The sequence below is a fragment of the Microcaecilia unicolor genome, chromosome 13, assembly GCF_901765095.1.
Source record: "Microcaecilia unicolor chromosome 13, aMicUni1.1, whole genome shotgun sequence".
Classification (NCBI taxonomy): Eukaryota; Metazoa; Chordata; class Amphibia; order Gymnophiona; family Siphonopidae; genus Microcaecilia; species Microcaecilia unicolor.
In genome coordinates, this window is record NC_044043.1 from 103,778,160 (window position 1) to 103,796,003 (window position 17,844).

The following is a 17,844-nucleotide window of genomic DNA, read 5'->3' on the forward strand; positions in this document are numbered from 1 at the left end:
TTGGGAAAAATCCACAATTCCAGGAATAACATGTATAGAATGTTTGTACGTTTGGGAAGCTTGCCAGGTGCCCTTGGCCTGGATTGGCCGCTGTCGTGGACAGGATGCTGGGCTCGATGGACCTTTGGTCTTTTCCCAGTGTGGCATTACTTATGTACATATTGGATTTTCTGTGTGTATTTACTCCAAAGCCGCTATCAAATCTGATCATATTATGATCACTGGTATCAAGAGGCCCTATGGAACCCTGACAAAAAAGCCCCGACAAAACAGCCTTGTAACAAAACAGCCCTAGACAAATCAGCCTCTAACAAAATAGCCCTTGACAAAATGGCCCCCCACAAAATAACCCTTGACAAAATGGCCCCCTAGAAAAAAATGTGATGCCATATTTTGGGCATCCTGATCGGGCCCTTTTGTCAGGGGGCTAATTTGTCAAGGGCTATATTGTGGGCAGGCCATTTTGAAGGTGGCTGTTTTGTCAGGAGCTGTTTTTGTTTAGAGCTGTTTTGTTGGGGCTATTTTGACCGGGTACCGTGGCCCTATCACCATTACCACCTGCACTAGATCATGCGCTCCACTAAAAACTAGGTCTGGAATTTTTCCTCCTCTCGTTGACTGCTGTACCAGCTGCTCCATAAAGCAGTCCTTGATGTTATCAACTAATTTTAGCTCCCTAGCATGCACTGATGTTTTATTTACCCAGTTGATATCGGGGTAATTGAAATCACCCATTATTATTGTGTTGCCCAGTTTGTTAGCCTCCCTGATTTCTGAAAACATTTCTACATCAGTCTGTTCATTGTGGCTAGGTGGATGGTAGTACGCTATCCTTTTCCCCTTTACACATGGAATTTCAATCCATAGGGATTCCAAGATGTGTTTTATTTCCTGCAGAATTTTCAATCTATTTGATTCAAGGCCATCCTTATCATACAATGCTACTCCTCCACCAATTCGGTCCACGCTATCACTACGATATAATTTGTACCCAGATATGACAGTCCCACTGGTTATCTTCTTCCACCAGGTCTCAGTGATGCCTATTATATGTACCTTTTTTTGCTTTTGTGTTTGTAGGGAATCCCAGAGACTCCAATATTCACAGATACTGTGGTTTTCCGAGTGACTCCACTGATCGTCACACCACACACCCTGGAACCTATGGAGGTTTACGTGTGCAGGTAAGGAACCCAGTAAGGTAGAGGCACTGTTCCATGATGTCCTCAGAAATATCTTACATTGCTCTGTGCCCAGTCTAGAGATAGTAAAGAAAAGATCAAATTTTATAAAAGAGAATACAGAGGTCATTATGCAAAGATTTTTGCCAGATAAGTCTAGACAAATCCCAAAGTCTGGAAATGTTTTCCCACCCTCTGGAAAACTTTTGTCTGTGCAAAATATTGCTTTGATGAAAGTTACCACCTGAAAAAAAAGGCCAGAGGTGTCCATCTAGATATATTGACTACTAATACTTCATTTCTATAACACTACTAGATATACGTAGACAGAGCGTTATTCATTTATTTATTTTCTTAGAGGTCCTTTTATGTCTCTAGCACTCAGTGCGTGCTTATTTTTAGCTCAAGCTAAAAACGCTAGTTCGCCTTTGTAAAAGGACCCTTTACTTATTTAAGTATGCTTCATTTATTGCCTAAATATATACAGTGGGGGAAATAAGTATTTGATCCCTTGCTGATTTTGTAAGTTTGCCCACTGACAAAGACATGAGCAGCCCATAATTGAAGGGTAGGTTATTGGTAACAGTGAGAGATAGCACATCACAAATTAAATCCGGAAAATCACATTGTGGAAAGTATATGAATTTATTTGCATTCTGCAGAGGGAAATAAGTATTTAATCCCTCTGGCAAACAAGACCTAATACTTGGTGGCAAAACCCTTGTTGGCAAGCACAGCGGTCAGACGTCTTCTGTAGTTGATGATGAGGTTTGCACACATGTCAGGAGGAATTTTGGTCCACTCCTCTTTGCAGATCATCTCTAAATCATTAAGAGTTCTGGGCTGTCGCTTGGCAACTCGCATCTTCAGCTCCCTCCATAAGTTTTCAATGGGATTAAGGTCTGGTGACTGGCTAGGCCACTCCATGACCCTAATGTGCTTCTTCCTGAGCCACTCCTTTGTTGCCTTGGCTGTATGTTTTGGGTCATTGTCGTGCTGGAAGACCCAGCCACGACCCATTTTTAAGGCCCTGGCGGAGGGAAGGAGGTTGTCACTCAGAATTGTACGGTACATGGCCCCATCCATTCTCCCATTGATGCGGTGAAGTAGTCCTGTGCCCTTAGCAGAGAAACACCCCCAAAACATAACATTTCCACCTCCATGCTTGACAGTGGGGACGGTGTTCTTTGGGTCATAGGCAGCATTTCTCTTCCTCCAAACACGGCGAGTTGAGTTCATGCCAAAGAGCTCAATTTTTGTCTCATCTGACCACAGCACCTTCTCCCAATCACTCTCGGCATCATCCAGGTGTTCACTGGCAAACTTCAGACGGGCCGTCACATGTGCCTTCCGGAGCAGGGGGACCTTGCGGGCACTGCAGGATTGCAATCCGTTATGTCGTAATGTGTTACCAATGGTTTTCGTGGTGACAGTGGTCCCAGCTGCCTTGAGATCATTGACAAGTTCCCCCCTTGTAGTTGTAGGCTGATTTCTAACCTTCCTCATGATCAAGGATACCCCACGAGGTGAGATTTTGCGTGGAGCCCCAGATCTTTGTCGATTGACAGTCATTTTGTACTTCTTCCATTTTCTTACTATGGCACCAACAGTTGTCTCCTTCTCGCCCAGCGTCTTACTGATGGTTTTGTAGCCCATTCCAGCCTTGTGCAGGTGTATGATCTTGTCCCTGACATCCTTAGACAGCTCCTTGCTCTTGGCCATTTTGTAGAGGTTAGAGTCTGACTGATTCACTGAGTCTGTGGACAGGTGTCTTTCATACAGGTGACCATTGCCGACAGCTGTCTGTCATGCAGGTAACGAGTTGATTTGGAGCATCTACCTGGTCTGTAGGGGCCAGATCTCTTACTGGTTGGTGGGGGATCAAATACTTATTTCCCTCTGCAGAATGCAAATAAATTCATATACTTTCCACAATGTGATTTTCCGGATTTAATTTGTGATGTGCTATCTCTCACTGTTACCAATAACCTACCCTTCAATTATGGGCTGCTCATGTCTTTGTCAGTGGGCAAACTTACAAAATCAGCAAGGGATCAAATACTTATTTCCCCCACTGTATATAGATATATATAAAAAGATATAGTGACATTGGAAAAGGTGCAGCGAAGGGCGACTAAAATGATAGCAGGGATGGGACGACTTCCCTATGAAGAAAGACTAAGGAGGCTAGGGCTTTTCAGCTTGGAGAAGAGATGGCTGAGGGGAGACATGATAGAGGTATATAAAATAATGAGTGGTGTGGAACAGGTGGATGTGAAGTGCCTGTTCACGCTTTCCAAAAATACTAGGACTAGGGGGCATGCGATGAAAGTACAGTGTAGTAAATTTAAAACAAATAGGAGACATTTTTTCTTCACCCAACGCGTAATTAAACTCTGGAATTCGTTGCTGGAGAATGTGGTGAAGGCGGTTAGCTTGGCAGAGTTTAAAAAGGGGTTGGACGGTTTCCTAAAGGGCAAGTCCATAGACCGCTGCTAAATGGACTTGGAAAAATCCACAATTCCAGGAATAACATGTATAAAATGTTTGTACATTTGGGAAGCTTGCCAGGTGCTCTTGGCCTGGATTGGGTGATGTCGTGGACAGGATGCTGGGCTCAATGGACCCTTGGTCTTTTCCCAGTGTGGCATTACTTATATACTTATGTACTTAAATATATAAGGTGTCGCTATCTATTCTAGACAGACAAATAGAACAAATAAGGGATTAGACAGTGACGTTTAGGGGGAAGTTATCAACATGGGCTACTATTAAGATGGGTTATTGTATCATAAACTATGCTTTCTAGCACAGACTCCCTGACCATACACTTTCCACCACCCACAAAATGCCCTTAGTGACGCCACAATACCATCTCCCATTCCCCATCCATCCCTCCCTCCCTCCCTTCTTCTTACCAGCCCAACACTTTCCACCACCCACAAAAAGCCCTCGGTGATGCCACAATATCATCTTCCATTCCCCATCCCTCCCTCTTACCAGGTTTTATCAGCCTCTTACCGGGTTTTGGGCGTGTGCTGATCCATTTATTAGTGCGCCTGTAAAAAGGCCTTTTTAAAATTGTTGCCGAAAATGGAAATGCAGCAAAATGAAAATTGCTGTGCGTCCAATTTGGGTCTGAGATCTTACCGCCAGCCATTGACCTAGCAGTAAACGAGCGGTAATGACCTACACGCGCCTGAAAATTAAAAATATTTTTCAGACGCGGGTATCGGACACATGCCAAAAATGAAATTACCACAAGAGCCACGCGGTAGTCGGGCGGTGACTCCATTTTGGCACACATTGGGCGTGCGTAGACGCTTATGCGTCTTAGTAAAACAGCCCCTTTGTGTCTTGCAAGAGGTTTTCTTTTATTCAAGCCATACCTTGTACATGTTTCTTGACTTGTCAGCCAATCAAATGCAGAATCTCTGGTGAAACATCCTCTAACCCCTGGAGCTCAAACAATGTAAGAAAACACATATCAGTTACTGAAGAAACTAACCCCCTCCCCCACACACCCATATTCAGCCACCATTTCAGCATTTTTTGAAACGCTGATCGTTCCCAGCTAAATTATCCCCCGATATTAGGTGCCAGATCATGTCCAAACACCAGCACTGAATACTGAGGGATAATTTTGGGTGGGCAGAGGCTGCTAGAGCTTTTGCAGGTCCGGCCGATATTCAGCCAAGCCCGCATAAGAAAGTTATATGGGTCGAGACCCTTATTAAAAAAAAAAAAAAGTTTACTTTCTCCTTCCCCAACAACATCTCTGCTACACTGCATTCCACCTCCGCCCCCCTCCAGCAGCCCCCTCAACAACAACCCCCCCTCCCCACACAAACACACACGCAGAAGGCCAATCCCACTCCCACATCCTGGTCAGGATAGGACCCTCCCCCGGGGCCTACCTGACCTCCCTGGTGGTCCATTGAGGCGTCGGCAGGAGGGTATCCCCCTTGCTTCTGTCTCTAGCGGCAGGTTAAATGCCCCATAACTGACTAGTCTCTGATTTTTCAGGCCCACTTTAGTGACTGTATTTGACAGTATGAATAAATGGGATATCTTTCGCCGGTTAGAAGTCTGAATATCAACATAGCTGGTTATCTTCTAACCGGCCAGAAATAAATCGGATATTCAATGCCAGTCACCGGAAACACTCCAGGGTTAGCCGGACTAATCCCCACAGTCTGAATATTGCACCCTAAATGACCACTGAAGGGATTATGGCATAACTCCCTTCCCTTAACATAACATATCAGTTCTTATATCACACCAAAAGGCTCGGGATGATTAACAAGGTAAAAATACATAATAAAATAGAAAAAAATACAATATCCTATGTAAAGGAAAAATATAAAATCTAACATAAAATACAATTTAAGAGTAATACTTAGTTTAAAAAAAAACAGGATTTAAGTAATTTCCAAAACTGAAAATTTGGTTGGGTTCAAATTTCTGTAGGCAAGGCATTCCAGAAAGGGACCATGGCCAACGTGAATAATTTCTTGGAGGTGAAAGCCAAACGACATTTAAAGAAATAAGGAAACCATAATTTATTCACATAAACGAGCCTGGCTGTGGTTCTACAAGGCGGAACAAGTGTCAAAGTAGACAGATGTTCTGGATGGTATCCATTTAATAATCTTAAAAACCAAACAAAGCACTTTAAACTGGATTCTAGCTTGGGCATGTAACCAATGAAGGGCCTGTAACAGAGGTGTAACATGGTCATATTTGATTTTGGGGGGAAAAAGTAATCGAGCAGCAGTGTTCTGAAGCAATTGAATTTTAGAGATTTAGAAGTAAGACCCAGATAAATGAGATCAAAACTTGAAGTAATGTTTGAAATCATTAGTCAAAAAAATATGAATGTTCCTGATGCAGATGTCTAAGATTAAGATAGGTAGCAGTGATCTCCCCCAGTGGTTACTGAACCCCTCCCACCCTCCAAAGGTGTGAAAGAAACAGCACATACCAAGCTCTATGACGGCTTCAGAACTTGTGGCCAGTCCTATTAGAGCAGTAAGCAGGTCCCTGTAGTAGCCTACCAGTCAGTGCAGTGAACTGTAGCGAAGGAGACCCAGGTCCAGTGGTGTGCTGGAGCCGGCTCGCCACCGGCTCACAAGAGCCGGTTGTTAAATTTTGCTCCGACTTGCGAGCCGGTTGTTACAAAGCATGAGCTGGCTCTCCCTCCCTCCCTCCCTCCCTCCCTCCCTCCGGATCCGGTCCCTCACCGACCCTGCCTTGGCCATCAAATTCTTCGGGGTAGGCAGTCTTGCCTGCCCTCTGCCAGCACTGACCCTCCCCCGCTGCCAGTTCGCTCTTTACAAATGGCCACCGAGACTTCCAGAGGCAGCCTCGTGAGACTTCTGCTGAAGTCTTGGAGGCCGCCCTTGTAAGTCTCGGCGGCCATTTTGAAGCGCGATCCAGCAGCGGGGGAGAGTCAGCGCCGGCAGCGGGCAGGCAAGACTGCCTGCCCCGAAGAATTTGTTGAACAACTCGGGAGGGGGTGGTAAGGGAGAGAAGGGAGTCTCAGTCGCTGGACATGGGTGGCTGGAGGGGGGGCAGGGGAGAAGGGAGTCGCTGGATATGGGTGGCTGGAGGAGGAAGGGGGCAGGGGAGAGAAAGGAGTCGCTGGGCATGGGTGGATGGAGGGGAGGGCAGGGGGAGAGAAGGGTCGCTGGACATGGGTGGATAGAGGGCAGGAGAGAGGAGGGTCGCTGGGTATGGGTGCATGCAGGGCAGGGGAGAGGAGGGGAGAGAGAAGAAATGCTGGACATGGATGGAGGGGAGGGAAGAGTGAGGAAGGAGATGAGATGAGGGAAAAGGAAGAGAGGAGAAAAACTGCACATGGATGAAGAAAATAGGCAGAAGCTGGATCCACTGGACAGTCAAGTCTACGGAGGACCAGAAATGAAGAAGAAAGGAGGAAAGGAAATAAATAAATGGAAAGGAAGCCCTGGAAACGGAGTTAAGAGGACAGATAGCAGCAGAATCGGATACTGGGCCAGCATGATCAGAAAAACAGTCACCAGACAAAGGTAGAAAAAAATCATTTTATTTTCATTATAGTGTTTGGAATATGTTCACTTTGAGAATCAGGTGCTCAACATTAAAAGTTTATATTTATTTACTTATTTATGGCATTTTATCGCACATTAAACATGAATTAGATTGGAACCTGGGATCATTTCATTTTTTTACTGGAGTAATGCATTGCCACCCCCCCAGGCTCTCTCCCCGGCTATAGCAATTTGGGGGGGCGCAGAGGGGGACGGGCACACCACTGCCCAGGTCCATCCCTGGAGTAGCCTAGTGGTCACTGCAGTGAACTGCAGAGAAGGGGACCCAGGCCCAGAATCCACTGTTACACTTCAGGTAGAAAGTGTGAGTCCTCCAAAACCCACCAAAAACCTACTGTACCTACATACAAGTGACACCTGCAGGCATAAGAGCTATTACACTGGTATACAGTTGGGTACAGTAGGTTTTTGGTGGGTTTTGGATAGCTCACCATGCAATATAAGGGGGGAATGGTGAGATGTGTAGATAAACACATAAGCACCGCCATACTGGGAAAAGACCAAGGGCCCAGCTTCCTGTCTCCGACAGCGGCCAATCCAGGCTTCAAGAACCCGGCAAAACCTTTTATGTGAAGTCCACTGCAGTGTGCCCTAGGCTGCCCCACTGCTCTGCTGGGATGTTTGTGTGGCCAGTCTACTAAGAATGCTGCCTCCTCCTACATCCCAATGACTTGATTTTGTATGTTTTCTCTTGGATTTTTTTTTCTTTTTTTGTGTGAAAATGATCATAAAAGATAGACGCACGGAGCACAAAAATGTCTAGCAAACAGCCATTTTCAATGCAAGAAGTTGGATGTTTTTCTGGTTTGAAAATGGCCATCTTAGCTACTGGATTTTTGGATGTTTTTCGTGATATAACCAGCTAGGTATATACAAATTTAAATGTGATCACAGAATTACAAACATGACCTGCTGGGGGCGGTGCTGTCTTCTCATCCTTCCATGTTGACAGGATGAGAACAGGTGACAGGAACACCAGGCCTCATTGCCAGGCCTCATCGCAGAAGATGCTACTCACTGCCCAGTCTTATATAGTGTTTCTCAAGCCATGATAGCACAGTGGATAGTGAGTGACTGAAGGCATCTGTTGACAGTAGCAAGTCAGTCATATATGTGCTTTTCATGTCCACCTCAGATATCCCAAAAAGGGGTGTAATATAGAGGCCTTCTGAAAAAAATTTTTTTTTTTTAGTTTCAGCCAAACTGAGCTTGCTGTCAAAACTGTTTGAAAGCTTTTGGCTGAAGCTGAAACCGAAAATGCAGCCAAAACTCCTCACTTGATTTTGGCCAAAACCAAAACCGAAGACTCAATTTTGGTTTAAATGTGAACTAGTGAGGCTGCTGGGGATTGTCAGAGCTTGCAGCCAGCATTCCTCTGCTAAATCCACAGGGCCTGAAATTCAGACCAGGGGAATTAGCAAGGCCTACCTCCTGCGGTCGATATTCAATGCCAGGCCATTTCTGCTGACCGGCATTGAATATCTGGTTTATTTTTGGCAGGTTTAAACTTAACCAGCTCGGTTGATATTCGAAGATAGCCAGTTAAGTTTAAATCTGCCAAAGATATTCCAGCTGTTTAAGCAGCTCAATGTGGCCACTTACAATAGCCGACTATGTGGTGAATATTCAGGGATAGCCAGCTATATCGTGCGATTGAGCCGGTTATCTCCTAGCTGCTAACCAGGAATTATTCAGAGGGGGACAGCTGGCTGTCTCCCGCTGAATATTACCGGATAGCTGGTTAAATGGTTTTCAATATTAGGGGGGTTGAACTTAATCTGACCAAGCTTGTGGGGAGGCCTGTGATGGATTTTCACTGCATTGCATCAGGCAAAGACAGAGTGAGACTCAGCTAACATGCAGCCTGAAAGATTCAAGACAACCTTGAGTAAAGGATATTGTACTAGAGGCTGACTCAGTTTCAGTTTTAGTTTCGGTTAAGGCACTGAAACCAGCCCCAAAATCCCTTTTCTGCCTGGTTTCAGTTTCAGCTGAAAGGTTACCGTGTAGCTGATATTCAGCCGTCGGGAGGCAGGGCCACAAGTGCCGCAGTTGGCACTGACCCAGGATATTCAATGCCAGGCCGTTTCCAGTGACCTTTTGGCTGGTGCTAACTTCAGGCTTCTGGTCCCCGGTGCGGTAATGCTGACAAAGCCCATTCAGTGCCGCTGAGAGGGAGGGGGGCAAAATTCCCCGGGCCTGGGCCTCCAAGGAGGGCCCGGCGCCGGGGTCAGGCCACCAGCGCTGCAGTCCCAGGTCTCACCTGGCTGCCTCCACGGCTCCAGGCCCCCTTCATTCAAAGCGGCAGGTGCAGATCGCCTGGCCTTCCCTCCCTGTGTCCCGCCCTCGCGGAAACTGGAAGTTATATCAGATGAGGGCGGGACACAGGGAGGGAAGGCCGAAAGAGAGGCGATCTGCGCCTGCCGCTTTGAATGAAGGGGGCCCGGAGCCGTGGAGGCAGGCAGACAAGACCGCGGACTGCAGCGGCAGGGGGGGCAGCAGCAGCGGGGGGAAGAGGCGGGGCAGCCTTGCCCCAGTCCCGGCCTAGTCTCTCAGCGGCCCTGAGCCCGTTCAGTACGGTTTGTCAGCATTGCCACGTGGGAACTGCTAGTGTGGATCGATAAGAGGCCCTTAATCAGCTAAGCAAACCTTTAGCGCTTGATAGTTAATAGGAATGAAAGATAGGACTGCTATTAATATGGTCCTGTTTGCCTGCTAAATTAAGCATTGCTAGTTATGGCGCGATACTGCTGGTTAACGTTTCAGCATGGACCATGAATGTTCAGTGGAGGTAACTGGTTATCTCACGCTGAATATTTGCGGCTAGGCACCAAAACATCATTTAATTGGTCAGAAGCCATTTCTGGGGAACAATTTATGCGTTGTCCTGTTTGCCTCCTTCCTCCCTCCCTCCCCCTATCCCCAAACAGAATTAGACCTTTCTCCCAGACCCCCAAGTGCCTCTACCCTCCCCTATCTTACAGTCCCTGGTGGTTTAGGGGTATAGTTGGGGCAGGAGCAAAACGTATCATGTAAGATAGTCCTGAGGGGAGGGCTACTCTTTCTTTTGTTGTGGTTTTTTTTTTGGGGGGGGGGGGGTGGTATTGTGATTGCATGTAATGCAGTTATAATCTTGCACAATAGTTTATATGGTAAATACAGTGCTCCAATCCAAATTAATGCTGCTGAAACAGCATTTTAGCAGGAACTGAAGTCTGTACATTTGGGATAATCAGCTCCTTAAGAATTACTCTCTGTGGAGTTATGATGTCAGTTGCACTCAGTGTGGTGCAAAGTCAGGCATTGTAAAAGTACTGTGGCTTTTAGTTTCACTTTTCATTAGCTGCAGTTCATGTGTATGAAGGCTGTTTTGCTTGGATGTAAAATAGTCTTTCATTCTTTAACCGGTTGATATTCAAAGCAATTTAACCAATCGGAAACAGCTCCTGGCCAGTTAAATCACCTGCTCGCAGGGCTAACACCTAATTTTCACTGGCACTTAACTGGTTAGTGCTGTTGAAATTTCACGGTTAGCGCCAAACTGAAAACCAGCTATTTTGGGGGCATTCCAGGGGCACGTCAGCATGTGGGTAGTTAAATTCTGATATTCACAAGTTAACCAGCCAGGATAACCACATAAATAGGACCACATAAAAGTCAGTCCTGTCTTTATGGCCCGTTATCGCACTTGCTATCTGTTAGCCAGCTCTGCAAACCGAAAATTCAATGCCTGTGCCCAGCTTTGAATTTCTGGACATAAAGCCAGCAGTGGTCAGCCAAACTCTGAGCCCTGTCAGCTGATTATATTCTGGCTGCCCGATTATTTTAAACCATTTAACCAGCTATCCAGCAATATTCAGTGGGAAATTTGCTGGTTATGTCCTGCTGAATTTTGCCACTTAGTGCTTAACAGGTAACCGGTTATCTTGCAGCACGATATAACCAGCTATGCGCTAATAATCAGCAGATCACCAGCTAAATTTGATGGCCAAATTAGGCTGCTGAAATAGAAATTATCAGTCCGATATCCAGCGCTATTTAGACTGGCCAGGAATGTCTCACTTAGCCAGCTCAGTGCTAATATTCGGTGCAAGATAGATGATTATGTCTGCTTAGCACATAGAGGCTAACCAGCTGTATTGCAGGATATAACTGGCTAGGCACATAGGGGCTAATATTCAGACTGCGGGAGGCAACCCGGCTAACTCGCATGGTCAGCGGTGAAACCTAATTGTCAATACTGGGCTGTTTCTGGTGACTGGTACTGAATATCCGCTTTAATTTTGGCCAGTTTAAACTTAATCGGTAAAGCCAATATTCAGCACTGGCCAGTTAAGTTTAAACCAGCCAAAGAAAGGCCTGCTATTTTGGCGGCACAATTTGGCTGGCGATGTGCTTGAATATTCCCAGATAGCCGGTTAAGCGCTATTTAACTGACCATGAACTGTTCCTGAATAGCAAGGGGATAAAATACGTGTCCAGTAAATAGTATTTGATGGATAGCCAGCTTGAAGGTATTTAACCGTTCCAGGCTAATTAAATACTTTTGAATGTCGGGCAGTGAGTCTCTTAATTTTCCTGGTTTTCTTTTTTTTTCTTCGTTTCTTCAGTGTGAAAGACAATTATCTTTTCCTGAAGCAGATCAAGAGCTTGGTGAGCGAAGCAAACTACAAAATAACAATCTGCTTTGAGTATGTCAACCGTGAAGACCGTTGGATGCAGGTGAAGCAGCTATGATCTTTCAGGGGTAATTGTAGAGCTGAGGCATGTCTAAAGTGTTCAAACACAGTGCTGGGTTTTCAAAGCAAAGATACGCACATTCTCTGCTTTGCAAATGACCCTAGGCCCAGTGACGATCCTAGGTCGACTGCCACCTGGGGCGGATCGCTGATGCGCCGCCCCCCTTCCCCCCCCCCCCGGGTGCATTCATAGCTGCTGGGAGCAGCCACGCAGCTCTTGGCTCTGCTGGCTCCCTGCTCCCTCTGCCCCAGAACAGGAAGTAACCTGTTCCGGGGCAGAGGGAGCAGCGAACCAGCGGAGCCGACAGGCGCGCGGCAGCTCTCTGCATCCCTCCAGTGGCGTGCACCCGGGGCGGACTGCCCCCACCGCCCCGTCCTTGGTACGCCGCTGCCTAGGACAGTGGTTCTCAACCAGTGTGTTACCAAAAGTGTGACAGCAAACACACCCTTTCTGCAAACACACCCTTTCTTTAACAAGCAAATGTGCCTACGAGCTTAGCTGAGAAGAATGAAACGCATAGGGCCCTTCTCTTTAAACGTTCATCGACACTTCTTAATTCTGCTTCTTTTTACCTTATTGATCATTGTGGGCACCATTCCAAGCTGGAAATATTGCAAGTCTGCTTCCCCCTTCCCTCTGCAGTTGGCAGTCAGTATCCTTATATCCTGCACCTTCCTGTGAGACCACTGTGATCATTGTTGCCTTCTGTTCTCTTCCCTGTCACCATGATCCCTTCTGCTAGTCTGGCCCATAAATTCGGGGTGCTGCTCCCTTTCTGGCTGCAGAGGAGCAGGAGATGGCTTGATGCAATAAAGCTTCTAAAATGTCTACTTTACTGATCATTATTGTGATGCTGAAGCACAACATTGCTGCCTCCCACTGAGGTTTACTACATAGGTTCTGAACAGCCTGTTTCAAGGGTTTGTGTGTAGATATAAATAGGTACAGGAGAGGGATATAGTTGCTGCTGCCTCCTATGGGAGAATAGTGCAGTGAGGAACGTGAAAGTGTGTAGTGGAATTGTGTTTATTTATGTTCCCCTGTGAGCAGACCTGAATTCTTAGCTCCAGAACAATACTGACAAGCAATGAAACAAGCCAATTATTATATAAATGAAATTAGCAGCCAAAGGTAAAAGCAGTGTAGTTAGATTGTAAGACTTATGTACTGAACAGACTAAGATTCCCAGAGAAATACAATAAACCTCTGTGCTCTGTTCAGGGGCATATCTGCGTGGGGCCACAGGGGCCTGGGCCCCCGCAGATTTCGCCCTGGACACCCCTACCGCCGTTAACTCTCCCCCGCCTACCGCCAACCCTTTCCCCGCCTACAGCCGTCATCTACCCCGAGGTCCGCTCCTGCCGGCTTTTTAAACTATTACTTCAGCTGGCGGGGGACCCCAACCCCCGCCAGCCCAGCCGAGGTCTTCTTTAACTTCTTCATCCTCGTGCTATTAAAGCTGCATGATGCATCCTTCCAGTTGGACGGAGTTTGACGTCGCAGCACGTTGTACGGACGTCAAACGTGGCTCATCTGCCATTTAGCCGCCCAGTCGCCCAGTCTCGTAAGGTCCTTCTGTAATTTTTCACAATCCTGTCGCGATTTAACAACTTTGAATAACTTTGTGTCATCAGCAAATTTAATTACCTCGCTAGTTACTCCCATCTCTAAATCATTTATAAATATATTAAAAAGCAGCGGTCCTAGCACAGACCCCTGTGGAACCCCACTAACTACCCTTCTCCATTGTGAATACTGACCATTTAACCCCACTCTCTGTTTCCTATCCTTCAACCAGTTTTTAATCCACAATAGGACATTTCCTCCTATCCCATGACCCTCCAATTTACTCTGTAGTCTTTCATGAGGTACCTTGGCAAACGCCTTTTGAAAATCCAGATACACAATATCAACCGGTTCCCCTTTGTCCACATGTTTGTTTACTCCTTCAAAGAATTGAAGTAAATTGGTCAGGCAAGATTTCCCCACACAAAAGCCGTGCTGACTCAGTCTCAGTAATCCATGTCCTCGGATGTGCTCTGTAATTTTGTTTTTAATAATAGCCTCTACCATTTTCCCCGGCACCGACGTCAGACTCACCGGTCTATAATTTCCCGGGTCTCCCCTGGAGCCTTTTTTAAAAATCGGCGTTACATTGGCCACCCTCCAATCTTCTGGTACCACGCTCGATTTTAAGGATAAGTTGCATATCACTAGCAGTAGCTCCGCAAGCTCATTTTTCAGTTCTGTCAGTACTCTAGGATGAATACCATCCGGTCCAGGAGATTTGCTACTCTTCAGTTTGCTGAACTGCCCCATTACGTACTCCAGGTTTACCGTGAAGTCAGTAAGTTTCTCCGACTCGTCCACTTGAAATACCATTTCCGACACTGGTATCCCACCCAAATCTTCCTCGGTGAAGACCGAAGCAAAGAATTTATTCAGTCTCTCCGTGTCACATCCGTCGCTCCCTCCGGCTGCTCCTCCGTGGGAACCAGGAGACGGCGTCCACCTCGACGAAGGCCGGCTTTCTTGAGGCCTCGGAGGCGAGCCGGGGCTCGCCGTGGTGATGGCCGGCCTGTCCGGGGCCGAGGCCGGCGATCGCGGCTGCCGGACTCTCGATCGCCGGCTACGGGGGCTGTGTTTGCGCCAATAGGGGAAATAGCGCCGACGTGCAATGGCCGGCGTCTTCTTCATTCTTGGGCGCGGGAACCCAAAGCTCCGCCTCAGAGGAGTTGGACTGGAGGGGCCGGCATGATAGATCCGCCTGGGAGTTCGATCCGAGCCAATCAGAAGGGTTCTGTTGATAACCAAGTTCTGATTGGCCGGCTATGTCTACAGGGGCTGGGCGGCTGACTGCCGAACAGTATTTAAGGAATGAGCCTGAGATGGATGTTGCTTCAGGTTCTTTTACCCGAGGCCTGGCTCCGTGGTTCCTGTGTTCCGTGATTTCCTGGTGTTGCTGATTTTGGACTTTTGGACTGTTTCCTGGTTTACTCTGCTAGCTGCCTGCCTTGACCTCTTGCCTGACTTTGATTACTCTACAAGCCACCTGCCTAGACCTCTTGCCTGACTCTGACTTCGCTGTTAGCTGCCTGCTCCGATCTGCTGCCAGTTCATGGACTTCTCTTTTCCACCTACCCACTTTTCTCCTGGTTCCAGTCCAGGGCAGTCCGTCAACCCCGCGGTTCCTGAAGTCCCGTTGACCGCCTGCAGCTGAGGGCTCAACCCCTGGTGAACAGCGGTCGCCGCGGGTGAAGACTTGGGTTGCACGGCTGTCGTTTAAGGTCCTTTGGGGCCTTACGGGACCTAAGGGCTCATCTTCCTTGTGGACAAGACACTCCGCTACGTCTTTGTCTTCCTTGATCGCCCCTTTTACCCCTCGGTCATCCAGCGGCCCAACCAATTCTTTTGCCGGCTTCCTGCTTTTAATATACCGAAAAAAAATTTTACTATGTTTTTTTGCCTCTAATGCTATCTTTTTTTCATAATCCCTCTTGGCCTTCTTTATCTGCGCCTTGCATTTGCTTTGACACTCCTTATGCTGCTTCTTGTTATTTTCAGACGGTTCCTTCTTCCATTTTCTGAAGGCGTTTCTTTTAGCCCTAAATAGCTTCCTTCACCTCACTTTTCAACCAGGCCGGCTGTCTTTTGGACTTCTATCTTTCTTTTCTAATTCGCGGAATATGTATGGCCTGGGCCTCCAGGATGGTATTTTTGAACAGCGTCCACGCCTGTTGTACAGTTTTTACTCTCTCAGTTGCCCCCCTAAGTTTTTTTTTTTTTTACCGTTCTTCTCATTTTATCATAGTCTCCTTTTTTAAAGTTAAACGTTAACGTATTTGACTTTCTGTGTACAGTTACTTCAAGGTCGATATCAAAACTGATCATATTATGATCACTGTTATCAAGCGGCCCCAGTACCATAACGTTCCTCACCAGATCATGCGCTCCACTAAGGACCAAGTCTAGAATTTTTCCTTCTCTCGTCGGCTCCTGCACCAGCTGCTCCATAAAGCTGTCCTTGATTTCATCAAGGAATTGTACCTCTGTAGCGTGTCCCGATGTTACATTTACCCAGTCTATATTTGGATAATTGAAGTCACCCATTGTTATCACATTGCCCATTTTGTTCGCGTCTCTGATTTCTTTTATCATTTCTGCGTCTACCTGCTCATCCTGGCGAGGCGGACGGTAGTACACTCCTATCACCGTTTTTTTCCCTTTTATACATGGAATTTCAACCCACAATGATTCAAAGGTGTGATTTGTGTCCTGCTGAATTTGTACTCTATCTGAGTCAAGGCTCTCGTTAATATACAATGCTACCCCTCCACCAGTCCGGTCCACCCTATCACTATGATATACTTTGTACCCCGGTAAGACAGTGTCCCACTGGTTATCCTCCTTCCACCAGGTCTCAGTAATGCCTATTATATCCAATTTTTCATTTAGTGCAATATATTCCAACTCTCCCATCTTATTTCTTAGACTCCTAGCATTTGCATATAGACATTTCAGAGTATGTTTGTTGTTCTTATTTGCATGATGCTTAGTACCTGACACTATTGATTTGACATCTTTTGTCTGATCTTTAGTTGTATTTAAGGGCACCTGGCCTACCACGGTTTGTTGTGCAACCTCACTATCCAGAAACCCTATCTTCCCTGTTTGTGAGGTATCTTTGCAAGAAACCTTTTCCCGAACCATGCGCTTTTGAGCGACTGTCAGCCTTCCCCCCCATTTCTAGTTTAAAAGCTGCTCTATCTCCTTTTTAAATGAGGAATATAATATACATATTTTACCTGATTTAATCTAATACATTTGCATACCCTTGCAAATGTATTATTAGATTAAATCAGGTAAAATATGTATATTATATTCCTGATCAACTCCAGACCTTCCTAGATGGTAAATAGCTGCAGAGCTATAAGATTAAGGGATTTACAGAACCATGATTTACTTTTAAATGTTATTGTAAAATGTGTTAAACTTCACTTATTCCTACCCCCCCCCCCCCCCCCCTTCTTCAGTTAGAGGTCTAACGAAGCCAATTATGTTTTGCTATTGATGTGGTAGTTTTTTTCCCTTCTTCCTTTGTCCCTTCCACTGTCATTGTAATTGGCTCATTGTAAGCCGCTTTGAGGCTGCTTTAAGTGGTATTAAGCGGGGTATAAATGTTCTGAATAAATAAATAAATAATTACTGGCTGTATTACACTATGCAGTGCTGGCATCTCTGTATAGTATATAAACTTAGTAAAAATTATATGAACATTAAAAAAAAAAGGAAGAAGGGGGCTCTCGGGAACCGAGAGGGGGATCGGGGGAGGACTTTCAAATTTAAAACTAGTTATGCGGGTCTCGGACGATATACAGTGGCCAAGTTAGGACAATTTTTGCTATTGGTTGGCACTTGGGTTGATATGTAGGTGATCGACATTCTTCATTGCAGCTCTGTAAATGTCTCTCACCTATTTTCACAGGATGAAATGGAGTTTGGCTACATTCAGGCTCCTCACAAAGGATTTCCTGTGGTTCTGGATTCACCTAAAGATGGGGAGTTAAAAGATTTCCCTGTGAGAGAACTTCTTGTAAGAATTATTTCCTCTATTTCACTTTTTTTAAATAAATTCTTTCCCGCTGATAATCAGCTGGAGGTGGCCAGTGCTTTTGCTGTCCACCACCAGCGCTAAACACAGATATGCAATGCCATTTCTGGCATTTCTTACTGCGGGCACTTACCAGTTAAGCCTTAGTGGTTAAAGATAGGCCTGCTATTTATGTGGCCTATTTTAACCGCTCAACATAGCCAGTTTGGTGCTGAATATC

At 46.1% G+C, this 17,844-nt stretch overlaps 1 protein-coding gene across 1 annotated transcript in view; it reads left to right on the top strand.

The window, feature by feature from the left end:
• LOC115456573 (protein-arginine deiminase type-2-like) overlaps positions 1–17,844 on the top strand; it is a 194,994-nt gene that overhangs the window by 120,436 nt on the left and 56,714 nt on the right. Inside the window, exons 8-10 of the mRNA XM_030185746.1 lie at positions 1,081–1,184; positions 11,884–11,995; positions 17,499–17,606. Of these exons, the coding sequence (XP_030041606.1) occupies positions 1,081–1,184; positions 11,884–11,995; positions 17,499–17,606 (324 nt within the window). The remainder of the gene's footprint in view (positions 1–1,080; positions 1,185–11,883; positions 11,996–17,498; positions 17,607–17,844) is intronic.